This window comes from Macaca nemestrina, chromosome 11 (assembly GCF_043159975.1).
Source record: "Macaca nemestrina isolate mMacNem1 chromosome 11, mMacNem.hap1, whole genome shotgun sequence".
Taxonomy (NCBI): domain Eukaryota; kingdom Metazoa; phylum Chordata; class Mammalia; order Primates; family Cercopithecidae; genus Macaca; species Macaca nemestrina.
Window position 1 is genome coordinate 15,390,306 of NC_092135.1, and position 17,920 is coordinate 15,408,225.

General features: G+C 33.1%; 1 protein-coding gene across 9 annotated transcripts in view; it reads right to left on the minus strand.

Annotated features, from left to right (window-relative positions):
* The window catches only part of LOC105492523 (dipeptidyl peptidase like 10), a 1,403,881-nt gene that overhangs the window by 46,004 nt on the left and 1,339,957 nt on the right, over nt 1-17,920 (minus strand). For all 9 annotated transcript variants that reach the window (XM_011759709.3, XM_071072632.1, XM_024796259.2 and 6 more), the window contains 6 exons: nt 14,716-14,807; nt 14,192-14,239; nt 10,699-10,820; nt 9,288-9,335; nt 1,061-1,159; nt 884-953 (listed from right to left, as the gene is read on the minus strand). In XM_011759709.3, the coding sequence (XP_011758011.2) occupies nt 884-953; nt 1,061-1,159; nt 9,288-9,335; nt 10,699-10,820; nt 14,192-14,239; nt 14,716-14,807 (479 nt within the window). The remainder of the gene's footprint in view (nt 1-883; nt 954-1,060; nt 1,160-9,287; nt 9,336-10,698; nt 10,821-14,191; nt 14,240-14,715; nt 14,808-17,920) is intronic.

Here is a 17,920-nt window from a genome sequence, read left to right on the forward strand (position 1 = left end):
CTTAGAACACACGTTGTATTGTAATGCTTGTTTTATGTTTAGATAAACTTAGCCTTGTAATAGGTTAAGGAACTTGCCCTAGGACACACAGCTAAGAAATGGCAAAACTAGAATTTGAACCCAGGAAATTCAATTCCACAGACTGAATACTTATCCACTATATTCAGTGATCATAATAAGCAATATTATTTTCGTATTTACTATTTCTAAATATTATATCTAAAGATATAATTTTAGACAATTTTAAACACTATTATATCAATATGCAACCTGAGCATATTAATAAGGGAAATAACTTATAACTCTCAGGAATGCAATGCTAAATCAATATCAAGTTAGTTATGTATTAGATATTAGGGGCCTCGGTGCATAATACTATACAGTCATGATATAGCCTTACAACATGTATAAAGATATTTAATTTCAAAGTCAATTTCAAGATTAAAAAAAAAAAAACTTGAGTCAAGTTTTCTGAGCATGGGAGCAGCTTACTGCAGGCCATGTATCCAGGAGGAAAAGCTGATAGGAGTGATACAAACATAACCCATTGTTTTAGCAGTGGAATTACATGTTCCTCAATGTTGATAAAGAGCCCAGGACTTGAGTAATTACTAAGCAGACACCCAGAAATCAAACTGTTCTGTGTCACTATTCCTGGTGGTAGCACCAAACTCCACGTGGGATGCAAGAAGTTCAAAAAACTCACACATTCTTACACATGATTTAGTGATGGACTTCTAGAGGAATTTAGACAATAGACAGCTGCCCTGGTTAACTACACACATTGGACTTCTCTTGTTTATTGAATCAAATGTTGTCTTGTGAGACATAAAAATAGAAAATCTTTATATTCCTTTATTTCAAAAACAAATAAAATACTTACATTATTAACAGAAGAGCATACTGGTTTCGGTCCATAAAATCTTTGGGAAGGGACAACTGTAAAGGAAGTTCTTTTAAAGAAAGAGCAAAATATTAAAGATGGAGAGTCATTTACAGGTAAAACTATAAGACGCAGAGAAAGTTGTTCTTGAATAACATAGCATGCACAAAACTTTACCATAGTCGTCAATATGAAGGATTTTGACTTCCGGCTTTACTATTTTCTTCTTCAGGATAGCTTCCTTCAGCATAGAATTGCTTTCCAATATAAAATATTCTGTAAACCAAAAAGGCTAGTGTAAATAGCTAACTCCTATGCATTAAACAAGAATCAATGTGACACAACAAAAAATTATCCAGTTATTACCATTTGGCAGGCACTGTGCTGATTAACTCATCATTTCTCTTCTGAGTTACTACAACAGTTTCCTAAATGAGCTTCATTATGCCAGTAAATTTTTTTTCATTTGCTTCTTTATTAAATTTATCATTTACATTTTCAAAATGCAAATCTGATCATATTGTTAACCTGCTTAAGAATATTTTAGCAAAATACAAGATTATCTAACACCAAATGAGTTGAGATTCACAATATCTAGGTACCTATACCAATTAAAAGGCATACAGAAACACAGGATGAGGACACCTGGACTGCAGTTCAGGTGTTTAATAAGGTAGAAAGAGTATGAACATATTATGTATTTCTAAAACTAAAAACTGCAGAATCTGAAATACATGAAAATTATATGACCTAAGATGAAAAATATACTGAGTGAGATTAATAAAATATTAGGCACTGCAGAAGAGTAATGACCTTGAAAATACAGTAATAGAGAAATATCAAAAATGAAACATCAAAAAATTTGATAAAACATGAAGTGGACATCAATACTTGCTCGAATTTTGATGTACATGCATTGTATTAAATTTGTAGATCTATTTGGAGAGACTTTATATCATAAAAATAGTGAGCCTTCTAATCCATAAATATATATACACTCACATATATGTCTGCATATGTTTATATATTGTATACATATATATCGATGTGTATATATGTGTGTGTGTATATATATACACACATATATGTCTGTCTCTGTGGGAATTTGAGTCTTTAATTTCTCCCAGCAGTATTATATAGATTTATAGAGGAGGTATTTATTTTTATTAGATTTATTCGTAGATACTCCATGGATACTTTGACCTTACTTTAAACAGCATTTTAAAAATACTCAAATCTTGCATTTTCGTTGATGAAATAGTTGAATTTTGTGTATTGGCCTACAGCTGTAACCATGATAAATTCACTTGTTTTCAATAGTTTATAGGTGTGTATATTCCACAATTTTTTGTTTCCTTGTCTTTTGTTTTGTACATAGCATGTCTTCTGCAAAAACACAGTTTTATTGCATATATTTCTTTGTCTTACCCATTTTACTGGCTAAGTCCTCTACTACAATGTTGCACAGAAGGAGTGAGAACAAACATTGTTGACTTTCCCAGTTCTCAGGGAGAAGCATCATTCTTTCACCATTAAGCATGATGTCAGCTGTAGTATTTTTACAGATACCATTCATGAAGTTCAGGAATTTCTTTCTATCTTATCTTGATTAGGAATTACTATTGATTGATTATTATTGTTGTTGGCCAAAATTTTCAATTTGTTTCTAAATCCTTTGACGTGTCAGTGTAATATGGTGAATTATATTGTTTGTTGAAGGTTACAGCAAACATAGAATCTATGGGTAAATCCAATATGGCCATAATAAATTATCATACTTTCTATAATTGCTAGGTTTGACTTGCTATTATTTAGTTAAGGTGTTTTGCGTCTAAATTCATGAGAAAATTTGTTTTTTGTCCTCCTAATATATATGTCTGGATTTGGAATCCGGATACTTGCCTTATATTTTAAAAAAGAGTTTGTGTAAGCTTGGTGTTAATTTATTCAATGTTGCATAGAATGCACCAGTAAAGCTAGCTGAAACTGGAGTTTTCTTTGTGAGGAGAATGTTAATTGCATATTTATATATTGTATTTCTTCTCATGTGAATGTTTAGCAATTTGTGTCTTTTAAGGAATTTTTCCATTTCATCTAAGATGTCAAATTTACTGGCATAAAATTACTTATAATGTTCCATTATTGTCATTCTAATATCTATAGCATTTGTATGGACATCATCTCTTTTATTAATGGCATTACATTTTTCTCTTTTTCTTCATGTCTCTGGCTAGAATTTTGCCAACTTTATTGATCTTGTCAGGGAAGCACCTTTTGGTTTTATACATTTTCTCTATTGCTAGTCTATTTTCAATATCATTTATTTCCTTCTTACCCATTTTTATCTTCTTCTTTCAACTTTGTTTTAATTTGCTCATGTTTTTCTAGTTTCTAAAGGTGAAAGAGGAGATTATCGATTTTAAACCTTTCCTTTTAATGCAATAAGTTAGAATCATAAATTTCTTTCTAATCACAACTGTAGTAACCCCTAAATTGGGATCTGAGGTGTTTTTATTTTTATTCAATAAGTTAGAGTCATACATTTCTTTCTAATCACAGTTGTAGTTACCCCTAAATTGGGATCTGATGTATTTTTATTTTTCTTTGGCTCAAAATAGTTTCTAATTATTTATTTTTTATTGATCAATGTATTATTTAGAAGTGACAGTTTGATGACAGAACATTCTCACTTCTTGAAACTTTCTTTTTGTCTTCATTTTTAAGTGAGAAATATCTTCTAGGTTTGTTTTTCTATTAAGGATTTTTGTTTAGTTCAGTTTTGTTTTCCATAAGCATTTACAGTATTTTGGTCTATTGTCTGTTGGTTTGCTTTTTTCTGATGAGATGTCTGTAGTCATTTGTTTTTACTACGTGTGTGATATGTGGATGTAATGTGTCTTTTAATTTCTGATGATTAAAATTTTTTTTCTTTATCATTGGTTTTGTATAATTTGCTCATGATGTGCACTAGTGTGGTTTTATTGACATTTATCTTGTTTTCTTTATGTTGAACTTTTTTGAACTTTTTCATCAGATTTAGAAAATTATTGGCCATTATTACATCAAATATTTTTTGCAAGTCTCCTTGCCCCATTCTGACTCTAATTACAAATATGAGAGATGTAGATATTGGCCTACAGTTAATTTATGTTCTTCCTTTGTCTTTCTTTTCCTTTTTGTGTCAAGAAATTTTCTACTGATATTGTTTCAAGTACACTGATCTTTTCCTCTGTGGCCTCTAATCTGTTTTTAGCATTTTCCAGTGAAGTTTATATTTCAAATATTTTATTTTAAATTCACAAAGTTCTTTCATAAAAATATATTCTCTTTGTTTTCTCTCTACATTAATTCTTTTCTTGATAGCTTTATTTATTTGTAACAGCTAATTTACTGTATTTGTCAGTGATTTCCATCATCCCTGTCATTTCTGAGTCTGTTTCTATTCACTAATCTTTCTCCTATTTATGAGTCATATTTTCCACTTTCTTCACAAAGCTAGTAATTTTTTATTAGATACTGACCATTGTGGCATTTACATTTTGAAAGCCTGGGTTTTGTTGTAATCTTTTAACAATTGTTGGACTTTGTTCTGGCATATGTTGTAGGCAGGTTGACCGTTTGAAGACTTTTAAAGAAATCTTTTTAGTGTGTATTTGAATGACCTTTGCTCTATGGCTAGTTTAGCACTACAAAAGGCAGAACACTTCTGGGATCTCTTCTAAATGTTCCACTACTCTGCTGATTAAAAGGTGAGCATATCCCACCACTCTGTAAGCTCCGGCATTGCCCACACTCATGAAGCATCTTCCTATGCATACTCAGCTAGGTATTTTCAGCAGCTGATTCAGGGTGATCCCACTTCCGATTCAGGGTGATCCCTCTTCCAGCCCTATGCAGATGTCTTTCTCCATGTGGCTTCTTCATTTCCAGTTCCATCGTTCCATAAGCCTCAATTCCATAAAATTCCATACAATTCGTCAACACTCCATAAGCCTCAATCTACCTGAATATCATTTTCTGTCTCCTCAACTCAGGGATATCATTGTATTATGATTAGTTTATTCCTTATTGCACTGGAGTTCAGAAATTGCTGTTAACAAGAAAGCTAGAGAACTTACAACACTAATTTTACTTATTTCCTTCTTTCAGGGGGGATCTGAGACCCATGCTGGCAATTGTCAAATGTCTGGAAACAGTTGATTTGTATATTTTGTCCAGTTTTCTGTATTATTATTCTTATTTTTTCTTAAGGGAAACAAGGGGATCAAGTCTATTTCCAGTTACTCCACAGCCAGAATTAAAAAAAAAAAAATTAAAATGTCAAAGGTTTATCATTGAACCAATATGATTGAATCCAAACTACTTAGAAAAAAATAAGAGTTACAATCCAATTCCAGTCTGTCCCTCTGGCCTCATATATTTTTGCTTTTTTAGTAAATGTTTTGTTCCAGCTGTGATGAACAATGTTTATCTTGCAAATGTGAACATTTTTATGCGTTCTTATGTTTGTATATACACATTTGTTTTTCTGAAAATGTCTTCGCATTGACTTTCTCTTGCCCTGAACTGTGTACACTTTTACTAGAGAAATAATCACAGACTGTTATAGCCATTTAATTTTATGTTTCTCCCATTGGACAATGCTGTGTGTGTGTAATCTCAGGCACATCAAACTACCTCTTTTGTAAGTAAATATCTTCCCCTATAATATATATCTGGAAGACTAGATGTTCTAAGAGGTTTTTTACATGTTTAAAATGTAAAGAAACTCTGATTATTTAAACATTAGTATATTCTCAAAGAAGCTATCCTAAGCATTTAATTTTAAATGCCTTTAAAAATGGTGAATATTCACACAGAGAAACTAGAAAAACAAGAGCAAACCAATTCAAATCCAAAGCTACAGGAGAAAAAAAAAAATCAGAGCTGAACTGAATGAAATGAATATGTGAAAAAGCATACAAAAGATCAACAAAATCAAAAGTTGATTCTTCAAAAGTATAAATACAATTAATAGACTGCTAGACAGCCTAATAAAAAAGAGAGAAAATTCAAATAAACACAATCAGAAATGACAAATGGGACATTAGCACTGACCCCATGGAAATACAAAAAACCTTCAGAGACTATTATGAGTGCCTCTATGCCCACAGACTAAAAAACCTACAAGAAGTTGATAAATTCCTGGACATACACACCCTCTCAAGAATGGACCAGGGAGAAACTGGAAACCTGAACAGACCAATAATGAGTTATGAAATTAAATCAGTAATAAAAAGCCTAGCAACTAGAAAAAGGCTGGAACGAGATGGATTCATATTTAAATTCTATAAAATGTATAAAGAAGAGCTGCAACTAATCCTACTGAAGCTAATCTAAAAAATCAAGGAGAAGGGATTCCTCCCCAACTCATTCTTTTGGTATGATTTTTAATTCCAACTCAATCATTTGGTGTGATTCTGATACCAAATCCTGGCAGAAACACAGTGAAAAAGAAAACTTCAAGAACACAGTGGCTGGGCCTGAGGGTCAAGGGTGAAGATTCCCTTCAGCCAAAGGTCATAGCCAACCTGTGGTGACTCCACAGGAACAGGGCTGGTGGAATAAACAACCCAGAGCAGTTTTCTCCCTCTTTCCAGTTGCCTACAAGATTTCCTTTGGTGGAATCCAGTTGGAAGTCATGGGGCAACAGAACCTAAGTCATCTGTAGAAAGTACTTCCAGGCCAGAGAACATTGAAGAGAATTGAGAGTTAAAAGTGGTTCTGGAAAAACAAATGGAAGATGCTCAGGGCACTGCGTCATATTCTATTAAAATTTATTTACAAACTCCCATTATTTGTTATTTATAATGTCTTTTTCTATTTTCAATAGCTTTGTCATAATATTCTCCATTTAGAATTATTTTCTCAGTATAAACTACAAAAATGAAAAAAAGATATAAAAGAATTAAGTTTTTGCTAGGCATGGTGGCTCATGGCTATACTCTCAGCACTTTGGGAAACTGAGGCTGGCAGATCACCTGAGGTTGCGAGTTCCAGACCAGACTGACCAACATAGAGAAATCCAGTCTTTACTAAAAACAAAAATTAGCTGGGCGTGGTGGTATATGCCTGCAATCCCAGCTACTTGGAGGGCTGAGGCAGGAAAATTGCTTGAACCTGGAAGGCGGAGTTTACAGTGAGCTGAGATTGCACCATTGCACTCCAGCCTGGGCAACAAAAGCAAAACTCTGTCTCAAAAAAAAAAAAAAAAAAAAAAAAAGAAAAGAAATAAAAAGAATTAAGTCTTGACTATTATTTTTAATATGTTATAATTAACACTTCTACTACATTCTATCTTTGTTAGTAATACAAATGTTTAATGTTATTAATTTGTTAGGAAAAATTACATGGCAGTAGTTTCTTCTGCATTTCTTTGATAACTAGTGGGTTTAAAGATTTTCCACGCTTGTTAAATATGTTCCTTTTTCTTTTTTAAAAATTTCTCCCCATGCATTATTCTACTTCATGTGGCCCCAAAATGAGTTATGATTTATTTTTGGTATATTCGCTTTCATTAACCCAAAGACTTACTTGCCATTGACTATAAATTTTATCTCCCTAAGTAATTATCCTTTGAAAAGAAAATTAAGCACTTGACCACTATTCATAGCCTTTTTTGTTTTTGTTGACCTTGAGACAATCGTGATTGGCTTCTGAACAGGAAAATAACGTGGTTTCCCTAAGACAGAAATGTTTTGTAATTTGAAGCAGAAGTTATTAGAAAAGACATTGCCTTGTAACAATAGGATAAAATCAAATTAAAATCAGATTGGAAAAATTTTTAATTATCCTTTGTTAAAGGCAGAATATACAGTGTAACACAAATAGTTATTGATTAAGTGTGTCCTATATATCATGAATATTACTCATTTCCACTGCAAACACATTTGTTTATTTGCCTTGGAGGACACTGATTCTATGAGATGTTAATACACCATCTTGGATCCCACAAAAAGCATGTGATAGACTTATTTTATACACTGATTGTTCTATCTATGAGATTCAACTTTCTTTCCATTTTATCAACCATACTGTCTATGATCATTATTGTTGCTGTTAGAGTTAATATTGAATAGATTTGATTTGCTTAACATAACCTCTTTAAGTTTACACTGAAGATGGAAATAATGAAATAAATAGAAACTAAAATGTGTGCTAAACCATCTTCCAGCCACACAAAAACCCAACACAAACTTAGAAATTTCTTATTGCCTAGTGCATGCACTAAGTGTCCATATGACATTATTTGAAGAATATAATTGGTCTTGATCTGTTTTCTCAAAATGATCTTTGTCATTCAACCTTACACATTTTTACTTGTATGTCTTCTAAGTCAAGGCACCTAACTGACTCCTACTTAAATAAGAGTATGCAATGCAAGAGGCAAAAGCACAATAGAAAAAGTAGCTATTATATTGTACTGAATTACAAACCCTATTCTCGAGTCAGACTGTCTCATTTGATTCATGGTTCTGCCATTTATTAGTATGACTCTGGCCAAGTTATTAATCCTTAACCTCTTTGAGACTAATTTTTCTCACCTGTAAAAAGGGGTAATCAAATTAACTATCTCAGAGGTGTTCAGAATTTTAAATGAGTCAATAAATATGAGCCATTATTAGATTATAGTAGCTTACGTGAAATAATCACAGAATAGAAGCATTGATTAAATAAAACTTAAAAAATGAAAGAAGGATACAAACATGGAAGAAAGGAAAGAGAAAGGAAGAAAGGATGAAGTCTGGTTATTCATTTTTAAGATAAGCCCAACCATGCATTTATTTATCTACTTTACTGTAAGTTCTTGAACACGAGACCCTTCCAATGGACCCTCAGACTCTGTCACATCACTTGACAAAAGTAGGTGATCACTTAACAAATATACAAATGAATAAATGCATAAATGAAAAAGTACATATATAAAACTACAAGAACCTGGATATCTGAAACAAACAGGATAGAAAATATATAAAATATTTTTCATAGTTTTCCAAAATGTCTTCAAAAGATTATTCTGGAGGAACAACTTAGGTGAGGCCCAGGCAAGAATGAATCACCAGAACATTAAGAGGCCAGTAAGCTAAAATGTACCTGTTTCATCAATAACTCTATTTGATTTAGGTAGTAGATATCCTATTTTGGGCATATAAGATTCACCTCCCGCCTGTAACATGGCTCACATCGCTTGCTTTACTGCCTTTCTTACATACATAAGGTCAAGTTGATGGTATACACACAGCTTTCCTCATGCTGGGGATTTTTTGAGGAAGGATTTATAGAGTATATGACTCAGAATAGATAATACAATGTCTAAGACTAATGCCAACCGTAACTATTCTTAATTGTCTTCTTGTGTACTCACTTGCTGGGTTGTCCGTACTATGTAGGCTGACCACTGGGACCCTTGGACCTGGAATTTAAAAATATGTGTATAAATATTTTTAAAGACGTCTAAGTAATAATCATTAGAAAGTTTACATAATAGTTTTTTTTTCCCCCAAATGGAAGCACTTCGTGGTTAAAACATAGCAAAACAGAAACCAGATAACTAGTTTTCGTTCCTATTTATAAGCATTATATTCAGAAAGGTAAGAATATATAAGAAGGAAACTATTTGCAGAGATTAAGATTCCCTCTTCCCCCAAATGATCTATATTTCTATGTTTTTAGCCAATTCTACACGCTTTCTCTTTATCTCTAGTCTTTTATAGACTAGCCACTGATGTTCAGAAAGCTAATCCACGACCCTTTCACCCCTCATCCACTAGTCCAAGATCAAATTCTATTTGCCACTCAGCCAAAAAAGAAAGAATGTATGCATATTGGAAATAGTTCATCCACAAGAAAAGTTTCAAAATTGGGAGTAATTTTACATTAATTAAAAAATATGTTAATCTCCGTAAGTATCCAAATACTTAAAATATACTAGCTAATTTCTTACTGTAAAAAGTTATCTTGAAACTTCACTTCTCCAAGGAATCCCATCTAAAACTAATGTATTTTTTTTTTCCTGATGTCATTAAACAAGAACTTCTTTTTTGATTACTTCATTTCATATATCAAGAGAAAAACAATGTTAAAAAGTAAGTCTTGGTATACTCTCATTATGTCTTAAAAAAAGACAGCTTAATGTATCAGCTGCAGTAGTAGCACTCAACTCCTCATATGATAAGAGGACACATGAGTTCCATTTAATCTCTGGAAAATACAGTATCATATTAAATGGAAAATGATTTCTATGACTATATTGTAGAAATACTGTATAAACATGTAAGACTATGCATATTGTTACAAGATAGAAAGGGTGATAATGGTGAATATAATTGCTCAGAATTGAAGAACGTTGAAGCAGGGGAATTCAATTTCCATAGGTCCTAAATTTCCATAGATCCTAAATCTCTTAACAACTAAGGCATTGTTTTAACAAGAAGACTAGACTATTACTTTTCCTAAAGACTAGGTAAATTAGTTTATGATTGTGGCATGGCTTTGTTGATATAAATATATTTATTCACCTTTGAGAGTTGCTCATGTTCAAATAGCACTTATTAATTATGTGTGCATGTTTATTGACTTAGTCTCAGTTTTCATTTCTATATGAAATATGTAAAAAATTGTATCTCAGTGAATGTATATATAATGAATATCCTATTAACAAAAATTTACAAATTAAGATTATGAAATCATCTAGAATAATAATTGCCAATACCAACAGATATTGATCAAATACAATGAATAAAATATATTATATCAGAATTCATGTATTATCTTACCTTCACAGAATAATAAGAAATGTTGATTCATGGGACTAAAACTGGCATCAAAATATGTACATTGTTCTTTCATGAAATTACATGAAATGCATTGGCGATTCAATAATCCTTCAGTAGAAGCACTGGAGAAAGAAAAAGGAAGTTATTATAGAAATGCTACTATTCTAGGCCCTTGAATGTGTGGTGTTCATATTTAAATATAATATAAACAGGGGAGTTACATTGGTATTTGCATAGAGGTTCATTGTAAACTATGAATCACCATATACATAAAATGTCAACTTCTATTAGTAATGTTAAAACATACACATTTTTCTTAATCTATTAAAATTAAAAGTATGTATATTTTTACGTATGCAATATGTATGCTTGTATGTATGGCTATAAACAAAGAACTGATTTCAATGGAACTCAAAATAACTTACTGTTTTTTGCATTTTAAATAGATATTTCTGTGTAAAATCTTAAAGGGAATTTCCCACAGATATTATTCAATATTTAATACATACTCATTGAAAGAAGGAATAAACACTTCCACAAGTCAAACAAAACATCAAGCTCATGATTTTCTAAATTAAACATTCTAAACATTAGAATTTGGTATCAGTGCCAAATTTTCCCCATCATTTACTTGCAGAAAATTACCGATTTAAAAAAAAGTTGTATTTGTATTATAACATATATAACACTAACAACAACACACACTTTGAGATAATGAGGTGGTAAAAAGAAGAGTCATCACTATCTTTATTTTATAATAATGGTTCTTAAGGTTATAGGAGTTGAAAAATTAATACAAGATTAAATTTCATTTATCGAATTGTTTATTTAATAAATAAGTCTGGCCGGGCGCGGTGGCTCAAGCCTGTAATCCCAGCACTTTGGGAGGCCGAGGCGGGCGGATCACAAGGTCAGGAGATCGAGACCACAGTGAAACCCCGTCTCTACTAAAAATACAAAAAATTAGCCGGGCGCGGTGGCGGGCGCCTGTAGTCCCAGCTACTCAGGAGGCTGAGGCAGGAGAATGGCGGGAACCCGGGAGGCGGAGCTTGCAGTGAGCCGAGATCGCGCCACTGCACTCCAGCCTGGGTGACAGCGTGAGACTCCATCTCAAAAATAAATAAATAAATAAATAAATAAATAAATAAATAAATAAATAAGTCTGAATGCAAAATTTGGTAGGTCATTGGATGAAAACACTGTTGAGAATATCTTTAAAAAACTTGATCAGACAAAGGCTCGATTTCATTTTGGAATGAAATGATTTTTGGCTACATATTTGCAAATGAATAATATTCACGTTGGTTTTGATGTGCAATACGCTGTAGGTATGGGGATTGGAACGGGGTGTTAAGGCAGATACAAGAAACAGTTCACAAAATCACAATTCCATATTTGAAACACTGTGAGATGATTATAATCCAAAATTTTCTTATAATAGTCAAAACAATTAATATATACTAAGCACAAATCATATTAGTTTCACTCATGATAACTTATAAAATATTTGTAGTCAATTTTTTTTATTTTGTAAAATTTGGGTTAAACCTTTATAACATAAAATTTGCCATTTTAAGCATTTCCAAGTGCACAATTCAGTTTCATTAATTACATTCATAATATTGTACAATTTTCACCACAGAAAACTTAGAAATTACCCCAGTTGCACACAGCTATTCAGTGACACACTAAGATTTAAAACCTTTTTCTCTCTACTCTTCCATAAAGCTTTTAGATCCAAGTTCCCTGGAGATTTACGTGGTATTTTCTCATTATTTAGATTATGAGATCGCTGAAATAAAGAGATGCAAATTTTGAGACAAAGAAAGTAACAATGACTACGGTAGCAGTCCTACTCCTGCAGGGGTGCCTAGTGCCATATATTAAGTCAACCAATGATCATTTTTATGGCCTGGACAAGACATTGATTTCATTTTCTGGGTCAAACGCTAACATTATCTTACAGTCAAGCCAACTGGCATTTGATGAGCTATTTAAGGGAAAATTTATTGGTACTACATTTTCTTTATAACACAGTCAACTACACTAGTACACGTCAGAGGTCAGAGATATATTGACTGTTCTACCTCAGTCACTAGAGAGATAAGACAAGCACACAAATCTAAGTAGCCATTATGATTCAAATCACATTTTAGACTAATAATGGGAAGAAAGATTGAGGCAGTTCCACTTGCTAAACTTAACCAAGTCTAATCTTCTGATGCTGTCATTTTTCTTTGAGTTTTAAAAAATAGGAATTTTATAAGATATAAAGTATTTCCACCTCTCTAAGTTATAGTTTATGGCTACCAATATAAATCATAATGTATGTTTCAAGAAAGATAAGCTTCAGGTCACCAAAAGAAAAAGTGACCAGTACTTTGATCAAGATCCCTAATCCAAAATTCAAATCACTATCTCTATATAAATAGCTTTGTTTCCTGGAAGTTAGAATTAAGAACATGGGTTCCAGGAGGTCCAAGAGAATAAACTAAGAATATAAAAATGATATATTAAGAAAGGCGATTAAAAGGACAAGGTTGCTTCTGATGAAAGCTAATTGTGTACAAATAAGAGTGTGGGGGGTGATGTAGAGGAAGTCGGGGGACTTTAAACATGCATTTTTACTCTCAAAGGAAAGTCTATGCGACTTGGTAAGAATTAGTGGTGACACTTCTTCAAACATGATGAATTTCCCCTGAGAATAGGTCATGGCAGTTTTGACACTTTAAAAATGGATCTGTGAAATGGAAATTAGAACATGTATATAAAGTCTAGAATTAATAGGCTGCTTGCCAGTCAAAAATAAAAGTCATTCTTGTGGGATCCTGGTAAAAGGTTTCTGAGTAAAGAGACATTTTAATACTAAATAGGTGCGAACTTAAGCCTCTTTTTGAGTATAGTTTTGCATTTGGGAACATTGAACAGACGTAATTATTTTCCCAAGTATTGCTTTATTTTAGCAAGCAATGAGCGTTCCTTATTTAAATAAGGATGCCTCCTCCTGAAACAATCTCACTGGGTTTTATGAACGACAAGACAAAGGGGGAAAGCTTCCTGCTTGATACAGTAGACTAACTGTTCACAACAACATTATACTGTACAAGAATAAATTTCACCTGTGCCACATTAATGTACTGAAAATTTAAAATGAGACTTAGCAGGAGATGAAGGCACAAGGGAAAATATGTAAATGTCTCTGACGTGGAGAGTTGAGAGAAACAAGCCACAAAAAAAGATACTAAGAAACTGCAAAAGCAGGTGAAGAAAACAATAAGGAGAGAGCAGAGGAGGAAGGGAGAAAGCAGGCTGCATTGTGTCCAGTCCTGCCAAGGGACAGACTGGTGCAAGAGTGTGAAGCTTTGTCATGCAAAGTTGACTCTCCCTAACCATGTTGCAAAAGACATTTTAAATTTTTCCTTCCCTTCCTTATGCTACATAGACAGCCATTGAGAAGCCAGTCTGTGTAAGGAGATCCTTGCACACTGCTTACCTGTACAGCTGCCTTCCTCTGGGAGAAGATTCAGTGCTCAGAAAGTAACTGTCCAGGAAAGAAAACAACACAAGCATTAGACACAGATCTATTTTTTGTGATCTGTGGATTTTGTCACCTTGTCACATTGAATCTTGAATTCACATGGAATCGTCACCTGAATTTTCACATTAAATCTTCACTTGAAGTTTTAAAACTGTCCAAATACAGAAAAGAGTTGTTTGGCTATTCAAACACAGGGCTTTGATCAATCTGGAAAACATATTTTTTCCCCTGATACAATCATCCTTTTTCATAATCTCTCCCAATCACTGTGTGTGTGTGCGTGCACGCACACACGTGTACATGCCTCTGTGTAAGATACCTGTGTGTGAAGTGTGGAAGAGGTCTTTAAAGAAAGGTTATCCTTTCCATGGCTGGCTTGTTTTGACTAGGACTATGGTAAGCAAAACATAATTCTAGTAGAAAAGATGGCATTTGACAACCCTGACTTGCAGCCTGACCAGGGAACTGAAAACACTCACATTTTTTGAGTAGTTTCATCGTATGCCAAGATCTTGACCACTTCCCAGTTTCCTGATGTCAGATGCCGCACGGTAATTTGCTCACTTTTACTCTGCAAAGAAATAGAAAATATTGATTTTCCTTTTATTTAAACAGCATCTCTCTGTTAAACACGAATGTACCAACTGCTCGTGACACTTTGAATTCTTTAATTCTCAGTTAACATTCAGTTTTCTGTTCCGTAGCTCAAGAATGAACGTGCGTTCCTGTAAACACAGACCAAGGTAGGTAGCTTAGTGCTTTTATTTGAATGACAGAAAAGTCATTCAGAAAACTCCTCTGGGTGAGGGTGAATCAAGAATACCATGTTGATGGCAGCATTTGATACCAAGGTAGGACTTTAATCACTCTCATCTAGATGACTGGCAGCTCTACAGTTAGCTTTTTTTTAAAAAAATACTTTAAAACAAAATTTACTCCAATAAAGACTCAGGTTTGTATTCATTTTAACCTTTGCAGTATGGGCATTGTTATAAGATTTGCCATTTAATGCAATAATTTTTTTTCCAAGATGAATTCATGTTGATGAAGGTAATTAATCAATGCTTCCAACGTGTTTATAGGACTAACATTTTAATATGTAGAAAACAGATAGTAGTATTGTCTAAAAAATATATATTGCTTGACCCAAAAAGTATTCTTAGAAATACTATCATTCTATTCCTTAATCATTTTACATAGTTAGAGAACACTGATTAGAATGGATTAGAAATATTTGGAACCAACCCAAACGCCCATCAATGATAGACTGGAGAAAGAAAATGTGGCACATATACACCATGGAATACTATACAGGTATAAAAAAGGATGAATTCATGTCCTTTGCAGTGACACGGATGAAGCTGGAAACCATCTTTCTCAGCAAACTAACACAAGAACAGAAAACCAAACACTGTATATTCTCACTCATGAGTGGGAGCTGAACAATGAGAACACATGGACACAGGGAGGGGAATATCACACACCGGGGCCTGTCAGGGGATGGTGGGCAAGTGGAGGGATAGCATTAGGAGAAATACCTAATGTAGATGATGGGTTGATGGGTGCAGCAAACCACCATGGCCCGTGTATACCTATATAACAAACCTACACCTTCTGCACGTGTATCCCAGAACTTAAAGTATAAACAAACCACAAAACTGTTATCTCTGGTTTTGTGTATACTGAAGTTACTTCATTCTGATTCCTTATCTCAGTGCTGATTTTAAAGGGACTATTACTACTGTTCCATTATCAATTATGCTACATTAATGAACCTTTTGACAAGTGCCTTTCTCATCTAAAAGAAGTTCCCTTTATTCCCAAATTTCTAAGGTTTTTGAATACTGATTTTGTTGAATTTTGATTTTTTGAATACTGAATTTGTTGATTTTGTTGGATCCTATGTCTGCATCTATTAAGGTGATTATAATTTTCTCATGAAGATTTAAATGCAGTTATCTTATATATTTTTGAAATTTTAAGCAAATTTTGCATTCCTGTGTGAAAAATGAGTTAATTTTTTAAATGCATTAAATAAGTCAACTTGTCAATAATTGGTTCAGTATTTTTAAACTTTGTTATACTGCCCTTTCTCATACTGTCTTAATTTGGTTTTGGTTACAAGATGATACCCATGTCATAAATTATACTAAAGATATGCCATTTTTTTTCATTTTCAAAATAACATAAAATTGGAAGTGCACGTTCTTAGAATATCTGGTTAGATTCACTTTTAAAAACAACCTTTCCCTGATGTGAAAAATTTTACATCACTGATTCCATTTTCTCAGCACTATGGGGGATTTTGATTGTTTCTTAAATCTGATTTTTGACTTTTTTTCTGGATTGCACCCATTTCTCCTAAATTTCAAGTTTACCAATGTAAAGTTATTCATAGTATTCTTTTAATATTTTTAAAATCTGTAATTTTGTCCCTTTCCATTATTTATACTTTGGAGCTGTCCAAGTTATTATTACTCTTGATAGCTATTATAGATTTAATTACTGTTTCCAAAGAACTTATTTGTTTTATCACACCGCTTTATTTCATGTTTGCTTACTAGCTTAATAAGTGCTACTCCTTCATTTTTTTTTTTTTTTTTTGTTTTATTGAGATTGAGTTTCACTCTTGTTGCCCAGGCTGGAGTGCAATGGCGCGATCTTGGCACACCACAACCTCCGCCTCCCAGCTTCAAGCCATTCTCCTGCCTCAGCCTCCCTAGTAGCTGTGATTACAGGCATGTACCGCCATGCCCGGCTAATTTTTTATTTTTAGTAGAAATGGGGTTTCTCCATGTTTGTCAGGCTAGTCTCGAGCTCCCGACCTCAGGTGATCTGCCCGCCTCGGCCTCCCAAAGTGCTGGGATTACAGGCATGAGCCACTGCGCCCAGCCTACTCTTTCACTTATAATTTCCTTTCTTTTACATTTGAATTTATTCTTTTATTCTCTTCTTTTTCTAAATTCTGACATTGGATATATACATAATTTCACATATGCATATAAAATTATTGCATATATTAAAAATTATTGTTTATATGTACTGCGTATTTTGGTATATGTAGTATTTTCATTTAGTTCCAAGTATTTGCTGATTTCTTCTTGAAACTATGAATAGAAATTATATTTTGTTTCTAAATGTCTGACATTTTAAATGTTATAATTTGTGCAATTCAATTGCATTGTCTTCAGAGAGTGTAATCTGTCAGCTGAGTAACACTTTCAATGCATTTTTGGTAAAAATAAATTCAGAATTCGGTTCATATGGGACAGTTTTATTATAACCTCTATTTTCCCATACAACTGAAAGTGTAAACTAAAAAGGCATTCTATAGCTTACTACACATGTGTACTAACAGAATCTTCCTTTGAAAAATTTTCTTATTGGTGTGTATTTGCATTTCAGTATCTGCCTAAGTAGTCTATTTTATGTTCTTAGTGGAAGTTCTCCAGACGTCTAGCTGTTTTAGGTCAACAGCAAGTCTGTGACTTCTTTGTATCACCTTCTTTGTATACTGTCTGATGTACTACTGTGATTTACAAGTATATGTTGACTAACGATGTAAGTGCAAAGACATCCAATTTGTGAGATATGAGACCTGCACAACCCAAAGGCTGGCACAGAATCCTAAAGTCATACATTTTATTGCCAAGTTCCCACAGAAAAATAACTCAGTGGATAGCT